The sequence below is a fragment of the Pseudochaenichthys georgianus genome, chromosome 7 (assembly GCF_902827115.2).
Source record: "Pseudochaenichthys georgianus chromosome 7, fPseGeo1.2, whole genome shotgun sequence".
In the NCBI taxonomy this organism is placed as follows: domain Eukaryota; kingdom Metazoa; phylum Chordata; class Actinopteri; order Perciformes; family Channichthyidae; genus Pseudochaenichthys; species Pseudochaenichthys georgianus.
Genome location: NC_047509.1, coordinates 42,920,589 through 42,930,143, shown reverse-complemented (window position 1 = coordinate 42,930,143; position 9,555 = coordinate 42,920,589). Strand labels below are relative to the sequence as shown.

At 45.0% G+C, this 9,555-nt stretch overlaps 1 protein-coding gene across 1 annotated transcript; it reads left to right on the top strand.

Moving 5' to 3' along the window:
- The first annotated feature begins 225 nt into the window (after positions 1 to 225).
- cstpp1 (centriolar satellite-associated tubulin polyglutamylase complex regulator 1) lies at positions 226 to 9,555 on the top strand. The gene is made up of 9 exons (XM_034087423.2): positions 226 to 433; positions 625 to 727; positions 1,064 to 1,194; positions 1,465 to 1,549; positions 2,054 to 2,139; positions 2,578 to 2,776; positions 6,699 to 6,808; positions 7,722 to 7,785; positions 7,910 to 9,555. The coding sequence occupies exons 1-9, from the start codon at positions 352 to 354 to the stop codon at positions 8,079 to 8,081; spliced, it is 1,032 nt and encodes a 343-aa protein (XP_033943314.1). The 5' UTR covers positions 226 to 351; the 3' UTR covers positions 8,082 to 9,555.

The window sequence follows — 9,555 nt, the reverse complement described above, 5'->3', positions numbered from 1 at the left end:
GTTACTATTTTTGCGGTCCAAACAATGCATTTAAAATAAACAGTACCGTAGCCATAATGAAACCCAGTTGTATATTGTTCTTATTATAATAAAATAATAATAAATAATTTGTATTTATATTGAATTACTATTAAGCCTATTATCATTATTATTAAGATGTAACGCAAAGGGAACCTTTGTGTGCTTTGTTGTTCGGGGGGCTTTCATTAATGTAACTCACAACACCCTGCTGGTTTGTGGAAGGCCACATTAGAACCTAGAACAAAACAGTCAGTACTATAATTTGCTTAGCAAAATCTCAAGGCTAGAACAATTAATTGTATAACACTTGTGTTCATACCTGTGTTATCAATGTTGATGTCACCGTTATCTCCTGAAAGGACGACCACGATGAACCGGTTCAGTTCGGCCGTCCCAGATAACGAGTACCTCGGTAGGTGTTAGTCGGCTGTGCTAACAGCTGAGCTCCTTAGCTAGCACCTCTTTACTGTGCATTTTCCCTTCAAATCATCACGCTGCATCAGTATGCCGTCATTAATTTATTAAAACTAACTATCTGTTATAAAACAAGAAAAACATTTGTATTTGTATCGGCGCGTGCGTGACTGTTCATTTGTCTCACAGCGGACAGCAACGTGCTGTTCTACCTGAGTGATGCAGTGAGCCAGCTGCTAGAACATAAGGAAGAATATACCCATGTTGGGGTGATCCGCTACTTTGCTGAATAGTATGTGACACACACACACACACACACACACACACACACACACACCACACACACACACACACACACACACACACACACACACACACACACACACTTATCTGCAGGTATCAGGAGGGTTATTGTGATGGTCTGGAAAGCAGACCTTGGAATAGCTCTACTCCACACACATGATATTCAAACCATACAAAGCATGATGTTATGATATGTGTGTGACGTGTGTTCTCCTATATGTTAATCTGCACACATGTTAGTATTTAATAGAATGAATGCAGAAAGCCAGTAATGCATATGACTTACTACATTTGGTTTCCTTTTGTAATGTGTGTGTTCTTGTAGTTTCAGCAGTGTAAAGAACAGTAACCACGTGCTCTTCAGAGAGTATAGCTACGTCACGGCCACTCCACATAACAGAGCGTCCTTCATCAGAGTCTTCTGGAGATGCTACCGACAGATCGGCAAGAGTGGTGGTGAGAGAGCGAGACCCACTGCAATGTAAACTGATCTGCCCCTAAAGGATTGACCCGTTCTATATATTAGACTAGGTTCATCTTGACACGAGTTAAGTGATTGTCGATAACATTTAAATATTCTGATCATCAGTCATTTGCATGGGTGAACACATTGTTCTCGACACCTTTCCAGTACGTGAATGTAAACCATAACTCCATTGGGTGATGTTCTTCACTGCTGTTCTTTCTGTGGCTCAGTTCCAGTTGTTTTCTCATTGTGTTTGACAGAGTTGCTCTCCATGCTGGAGTACAGGTCTCTGCTGCAGTTGTTGTGTCCAGACTTCCCTCTGAAGCCGGTGCAGAGTGCAGCCAGGTACACGGACACGCCTTGGACCACTTACTGAATAACACCATTTATGATTTCATCAAACCCTTTTGACCAGGCTTTCTTTGTACTGTTGTCACCAGTCCACAGACATCCCGCCTTTGTTAGTTTGGTGACCACAAGTTTAATATCACAAGCTTTGAAACATATTCAAGTTCAAGTAACTATGAGGATTATTCTGAGGTACATAGTGTAGTAGAGTATTAAAGTACAGTACAGTGCAGTCATCAACATGTAGTTATATATTGTATATATTGTACAGAGCAGTGATATACCCTGACCTTTGAATAAAGTGTTCACTTTGAGCCATATGGACCGAATCGCATTTAAGACATTTATTTTAATGTATTTTCATGTTTCATACAGCTCTGACTTTTATATGAAGTTATCTTAAGTTAGGGTGGTCGGGTCCCTTAATCCGCAGGTAACTGTGCAGGTTGACAGCAGACTGCTGTAAACTTGGTTATCAGCTTTTCCTTTCTCGTCCTGTAGAATTGTGCTGATGGACGACGCCACAGACTACCTGATGTCTTTCTCTGACTTCCTCTTTGCCTTCCAGCTACAGTTCTACTACAAAGGTACAATATACCTGCTTAATATGGCCGTCCACAGTATGTCCGGGCTCGTGTACTCTGTTCAATCACTTTGGCTGTAACCTTTCATATTTAGGGTGGGTGATTGATTTGTATATGTTTCCAAATATTTTACAATAGAATTGAAATCAAACTGTTGTATTTTATTTTCTCTGGTATATTAAATGTTATCCACATTTTATATGTTTAACCATGGGCATTTTCATTGTTGACTGTTGATTGGCCCGATATGGTTACGGTCATTGATTGATGAAGTCTTTTTAGGATAACAAGCTGTGATCTCTCTGTGACCAATTCTAAGTTTAGATATCTGATAAGAAAATTGTAATCCAACCCACTAACTACCCATAGTGAGAGAGGGATTATCCATGAGTAAGAATGAATCTCCTCCCCCTGATTGCCCGATGTGCCATATTTGTGTAGAGTTCCTGGACAGCGTGCTGGAGATTTATCAGGATCTGTTAGCAGGGAAGAATCCCAACACCGTCATTGTTCCCACGTCCACCGAGCAGCTCCCCCTGGTGGCTGCAGAGGAGAGCGACAGGGAGCAGCAGCAGGACGGGGTGGAGCCCTCCACTCTAGCACAGTGTGTAGATGCCTTCTGTGACCGGTTCAAACACAGGTAACACACACACTGCACTTTCCAGTCCTCACTCCGTCAGTGGGGAAATGAAAAGGGATATTACTTTTCAGGTTTGGCTTCATTACATATATATATCAGTGTTTTCCCTAGGTCTACTGCTTTGGGGGGGTGCAGCCTGGGGGGGGGGGCATTGGGATATATATTTATTAAATCCTCTGGAGCAGAGAGAACTGCTGTCAAGCCAGCCTCCACTTGGGAAAACACAGTCAAGCCAGCCCGCACGTGATATTGGGGTGCGCGAATATTAGAAGCATTACAGTAAAATCCCAGCGCTTACTCGGTCAATAACAAAAGCACCTATAAAAACAAACCAAACATATTAAATTAAGAAATATGTACTATATAATGTGATCAATAATTATTTAACTACCACGAGTAAATGTAAAATGTAAGGAGTTTCAAAGTCCTTTGAAATCTCATATTGAAATCTCATATATGAGCTATCAGCCCTGTGTTTAGATAAGAATAAAACGAAATCTCTCCCTGATGCAAGACTCATCTCACTGCAGGGTGATAGAAGGACAGCCCATCTACTCACCCAGAAAAAATCAGGACATTCTGATGGGGGGGCTGCGGCGGGTGGGTGTGTCTACAGAAGGTCCAGTTGTGATAGCCACGTTTCGCCACTGGTGATATATATAATATATATATATATATATATATATTAGGGCTGTCAAACGATTACAATTTTTAATCAGATTAATCACAGCTTAAAAATTAATTAATCATGATTTATCACCATTTGAACTATGTCCAAAATATGCCATTTATTTATGTATATTGTTGTGGGAATGGAAAGATAAATGAAAGAAGGCGGATATATCCATTTAACATACAGTATCTTACTGTACTTCGTGACCACAGAGCGTGAACGTTGTGATCAGCTGTTTTAGCGCAGTTCTCCAGTGAAGGGGGGAGTCTCCCTCCGCAGCCGGTTGGCGTAGTTTTGGCACAGTTCCGTGGTACAGACCGACGTTCCAGACAAGTGGCTGCTGAAATCAATCTTACTAACTGCTGTCTGTGCAATTTACTCCGCGAGTTGGCAGACTTTATTTTGCTTACTTTAACATCGTGTCTCATGGTGGGGCTAAGCCATTTCTTGGTATAGGTGTAGCCTACCCCAGCCATACCCTGGCGCTGCCACTGGTGGCACGTATGGGGCGGGCCATTCTGCACATGCGTTAAATGCGTTAAATGCGTTACCGCCGTTAACGCGATAATTTTGACAGCATTAATATATATATATATATATAGGATATGATACGATAATGATTTATTGTCAGATCCAGTCTGACATTTTTCTTGCATCACAGCAGCTCCATTTGCAACATCAATCAAGGACAAAGATTAAAACAAGATTCAAGGAAAAGAAAAGGAGTGCTTCAGTCTTACTTTATCCCCGTAACTACAATTTGATGGTAACATTTCATATTCACTGTTCAGGACATGGTTTATTGTATTTACTTGCACTATTGTGTTATTGTGTTGCACTGTTGGAGGAGCCTGTGCCCTAAGATTCCCATCACCAGAACTACACTGTAGCTGTGTTCGAATGACAGCAAAAGCCTTGAGTCTTGGTTGGGGTCAGAGATGATGTTAAAGGTGACATGTCATGCTTTTCCGGTTATTACCGTACGCTTGTGTTATGAAGGTTTTATGCATGTTAACGGTCTGCAGAGTCAAAACCCTCAAAGTACACCCTGTAGCGAGTACAACTCTAACACAGAGAAGAACTCCCCAAACCGCCTCGATGGAGATACATCACTGTCCATTTGATTCTTCCGGGGACATCATGATGTCATGTCGTCCCCGGAACGAAATGGACCAATCCGTGGAGCCGTTACGTTACGTCCGCGGAGCCGTTACGTTAAGCCCCCGTGGATTGGTCCAAATTGACCAATCCACGGACTTCCTCACACACACAGTGCAGGCAGCTCTGCTGATCTCTCCTCCCTGGCTGCTGCTGATAACAGACAGTTGGGATCGCGGCGACATTCTCTCTGCAGACCCATTCTCACAGCGTTTATCAACCTTTTCTTCTCAATATCAAGCCACACTTATTGTTTTTACTTCCGCTGTGACTTTGTGTGTGCTCAGGGTGAGTTTGGCTGTGTTTCGCTGTGTATCGCTAAACAAGGAAATCACAGCTCCACGGAGCTCAGCGCGATTCACAACGTCCCGACTGGTCCCGACCAATCGGAGCACACTGGGCTCACAGGGAGGGGGGGGGGGCAAGAGCTGCAGCGAGCCGTTTAGTGGAGAGAGTGAATACTGCTGAATACACGTACTTTACAGAGATGCTGTTTGAGAAACCAATGTGAGTTTGGAAAATTGCACAGTATAAATCTATTCTAGTCGACCTCAACAATGGAACTTTGATCAGTGGAAATGGCCATGACATGGGACCTTTAATGTGTAGTTATGGTAGGCTGATGCCTAAAGTCTCTCACAGGGTTTACCTATCATCTTTGAGCAGGTGTTCAGCTGGTGGAGCAGTTTTAAAGCAGTAGACAAACACTTGTAGCATTTAGTATTGCAATACTGAAGAACAGTGCAAATCAGAGATGTAGACAAATGAAAGAATCATTTGTCTCCTCGCCCTGAATGACCTTTTGGTAGGCGTATTCAGTTAGATCTTTCCAGGACACCAGATGGTATCATCGCGCCCACATATTGATATGGAAGTACCTGTTGTATTCTTTGTTGCAAGTATTACAATGGGGACTCTATGGGAGTCAGAGGGGGAGCCAAACACATTTCTCTCTGCTTTTTTGCTATTAATCTCAGAAGAATTATTATCACTCAATTATCACTTGATTCACAGCCCAAGGTCGTGTGAGTTGTTAACATGTATCATTAGAGTACCTAATAATGTGTTGACTTGGTGTGTTGGTACGACAATCGTCAGTGTAGAGAGTCCAGAGGGGCCCCACATTGAACTCATGCAGCCCAGAGGGGCCCCACATTGAACTCATGCAGCCCTGGGGGCCCCACATTGAACTCATGCAACCCTGGGGGCCCCACATTGAACTCATGCAGCCCTGGGGGGCCCCACATTGAACTCATGCAGCGCTGGGGGGGCCCACATTGAACTCATGCAGCCCTGGGGGGCCCCACATTGAACTCATGCAGCCCTGGGGGGCCCCACATTGAACTCATGCAGCCCTGGGGGGCCCCACATTGAACTCATGCAGCCCAGAGGGGCCCCACATTGAACTCATGCAGCCCAGAGGGGCCCCACATTGAACTCATGCAGCCCAGAGGGGCCCCACATTGAACTCATGCAGCCCTGGGGGCCCCACATTGAACTCATGCAGCCCTGGGGGCCCCACATTGAACTCATGCAGCGCTGGGGGGGCCCACATTGAACTCATGCAGCCCTGGGGGGCCCCACATTGAACTCATGCAGCCCTGGGGGGCCCCACATTGAACTCATGCAGCCCTGGGGGGCCCCACATTGAACTCATGCAGCCCTGGGGGGCCCCACATTGAACTCATGCAGCCCAGAGGGGCCCCACATTGAACTCATGCAGCCCAGAGGGGCCCCACATTGAACTCATGCAGCCCAGAGGGGCCCCACATTGAACTCATGCAGCTCTGGGGGCCCCACATTGAACTCATGCAGCGCTGGGGGCCCCACATTGAACTCATGCAGCGCTGGGGGCCCTACATTGGTTGTGATGGCAGATTACATGGTTTGTTCCCCTTTACAAGTTTGACGACATCATGTCGTAATGAAAGGATTGTATAAAGTGAAGTTTCTCATTCTACATCTGATGTTAGCCTAGCCACCTTAGCCAGTCAATCAATAATAAACATTAAATGTAAGTAAAAGGGGAACATGTGTGGAAGGAAAGAAGACCAGAAGGTGACTGAAGTATTGTGTGTTGTGTTTGTGTAGTCATCCTCCAAGGTCTTGCATGAGGGGAGTGCTGGAGCAGACCAACAGAATCTCTTACCACAGCTTCCTACTGAGCCTGGCTAAACATGAAGCCATCAACCAAGCTATTGGTAGGTGTATTCATTATTTTAAACTAGGCATTCAAGGGTATGTCCACCTACTACATGGCACATTTTAGATTTGTTTAATCCCATAAATGAAATAGTTGTATAGATAAATAGTTATTGTAAATGTGAATTCAGCCGATCACCATGGACAGCTAGCTTTGTGTCATGTGTTTAAGCTGCATTGATGAATGTTCTTGGCCACTTGAGGCCGTAGCAGCAGTAAGACCTATACACCTTATTTCTGTCCATTTCATGACTGTGCCTCCAGGGTCCACTGGGGGACACTGAGGCTGTGAAGGGGGTTGGTTCAAGGGTTAACAGCCAACGCAGTGGATTTAAACATGAGCACATGTTTTTGTTGTAATTTGTTGATTCTAGTTTGTCTTAATTGTAATATTCATACTTCAAGTGATATTCCAGCAAAGCAGTTATCTTTTCACAAGTATATGGAATTTAGAAATAAGGTAAATGCAATCTAAACGGTACAGAAAATAGGAAGATGAAGCTGCTATGAGAATACAAAGCCAAATAAAACGTACTGATTATCTACTCTGACAAACAGTTGGTGCTCAGGAGTGGCTTTAGGCAGCGTCTTTGTTCATGGGGGGAGGATTTGCCACAGGTGAGCTGGCTGCCTTTATTGATGAGCTAGCTCCGCCCCTCAGGGTGGCAGGAGGGGGGAGCAGGCAGAGGGGGTGGAGAGGGATTCTCTTCGCTCTGTGTTTAGGACTCATTAGCTTCTGAATCCTCTCTTGTGTTTACCAGCTAGTGGCTAACTTTGCAACAGCTGTTAAGTGCTGGGCAGTATTTAGTGTCTTTGATCGCCACATGTAATCCCTTTCACTTAAGACATAACAATTCATTATACAATCGTTAAGCATTCAAGGATGACTCTTTTTCTGCCCTCTTTCTGCAGGAGCTTTACCCAACAAGAGCGAGTTTCTGATTGACTCCGAGATGGACCAGGAACTGGACAAACTGTGAGAGAACACACACACAAACACTTCCGTGTATCAAAAGGGCAAACGGGATGCTGCGAGCCGACTCGTTTTATTTTCTTTATTTACTTCTCTTAATATCTCTTACTTTGCCTGCACTGTCCAGAATCGCCCAGATCTCTGTGAGTCCCGGTAGCAACAGCAGCGGCAGTGCGGTGGGGGGGCTGAAGGAGATGCTGCAGAGGAAGGCCTCCCCCAGAAGGAACATCCACCACAGGAGGAGGATAGAGGGGGAAAGTGATGGCTCCACAGAGGAGACGGACTCCTCTGAAAACTGACCTCTCACCTTTCAGCTTCATTCCCAAATACACAGCGGCTGAATGGAACATTCAAAACGGTCTTGCCCATTATTTGCTATATAGATCCATATACTGCCGGTGGACAAGAGGACAGCTGTGCAAGAGGACACTCAACCTAGTGATCGATCACTCCAGTCTTCTGTGTTTCCAGCATTGCTGTCCAGAAGAGAGTTATCCAGAGGAAGACCGGTCTGCATCAGATCCACTGTTGATGCTTCTCATGGTTCTCTATTGCCCCTTTCACACCAAGGCTCTTCCGTTCTAGCTCCGTGCTAGAGCTTTTCTGGTTCGGAAGCGCTTCTTCGATTCAGCGCCCGCTCTGTTCACACCGCTCAGAGCCCGACTGGTGCTGCGTCACCGTTTGCGTCATGACGTAACCGTTTGCGTGCCTGCTTCATAAAGCCAGACCGCGCGGAAACCCCTCACATCGACAACAACAATAATGGCCGATTGTATTGAAGCGCTACTCGTTTTGGTTTTGCTCTGTCTAAATGGAAGAAATGGGACGACTTTACTACCAACTTTACAGTCGTTACATGCTACATTCAAAAGTGCTTTACAATCATCATCATCAACTTCAACGACGAGGTAAATATACGTCCTATTCGATGGCGTTAGAGCTAGCTAGCATGCTCCCCTCGACCTTCCTCTGTACCTCTTCGGAAGACCAGATTCCCAGCAGGTAGCTGGTCTCTTCAGTGGACCACTGCTGCTTGTTAAGTTTCTCCGTCGTTGTGTACAAACTGGATACAACGCAGGCTTTTTGTTGTTGTTAGAGGTTGATTCCGCCCCTCCCCCGCCCCCGACGTAAGTGTGACGTATGCAGTGCTTGCTTTCAAGACCGACAACTTTTTGTTGCTTGAAACGAACCGGATTCCGGAGCTTAGAGGCGGCTCCACTGCGGTGTGAACAGGAAAAACCAGTGCTTTTCAAGCTCCATCTCCGAACCGGCCCTGGAACCGCGTTGGTGTGAGAGGGGCATACGTGCTGTGTGGTCATGTGAGGCTGCAGTGTGTGTATTCAGTTTCCCCTGAAACCCAGTTTCTGTCATGCACTGATGTCACACCATTCTGAAACACTATCAGTAAAGTAGTTATAGGTATTGGAGGTTAGTTGCTACTTCACCTACTGGTCTGTAGGTGGACGGTGTTCCTGCTGCTTTATATCCTTCCCTTTTAAAGGATCGACACAACACTGGACATAAAACCTAAAGCTTTCATGGAAAAGGTCAAACGTATTCTAACAACCATTGAGTGTAGTGATGCATGTGCTACACGTCCACCTGCTGTGCTCAGCATGTGGAGGAACAGACACTGAAGAAAGGACTGACACATTGAACAGCATACATTTACACTTTACACTCATTGCCTTCTTAGTTGGATATAGTTACATAAACCTTACTATGTGAATGTAAAATGAATATCCTGACTTACACTGTGAATAAAAACATATA

Excerpts from the sequence above, each read along its gene's own strand:
- cstpp1 (XM_034087423.2), top strand. The coding sequence starts at position 352 with ATGTTGATGTCACCGTTATCTCCTGAAAGGACGACCACGATGAACCGG. Across the intron at positions 434-624 it reads CCCAGATAACGAGTACCTCG|CGGACAGCAACGTGCTGTTC; the intron begins GTAGGTGTTAGT and ends TTTGTCTCACAG. Across the intron at positions 1,550-2,053 it reads CCGGTGCAGAGTGCAGCCAG|AATTGTGCTGATGGACGACG; the intron begins GTACACGGACAC and ends CTCGTCCTGTAG.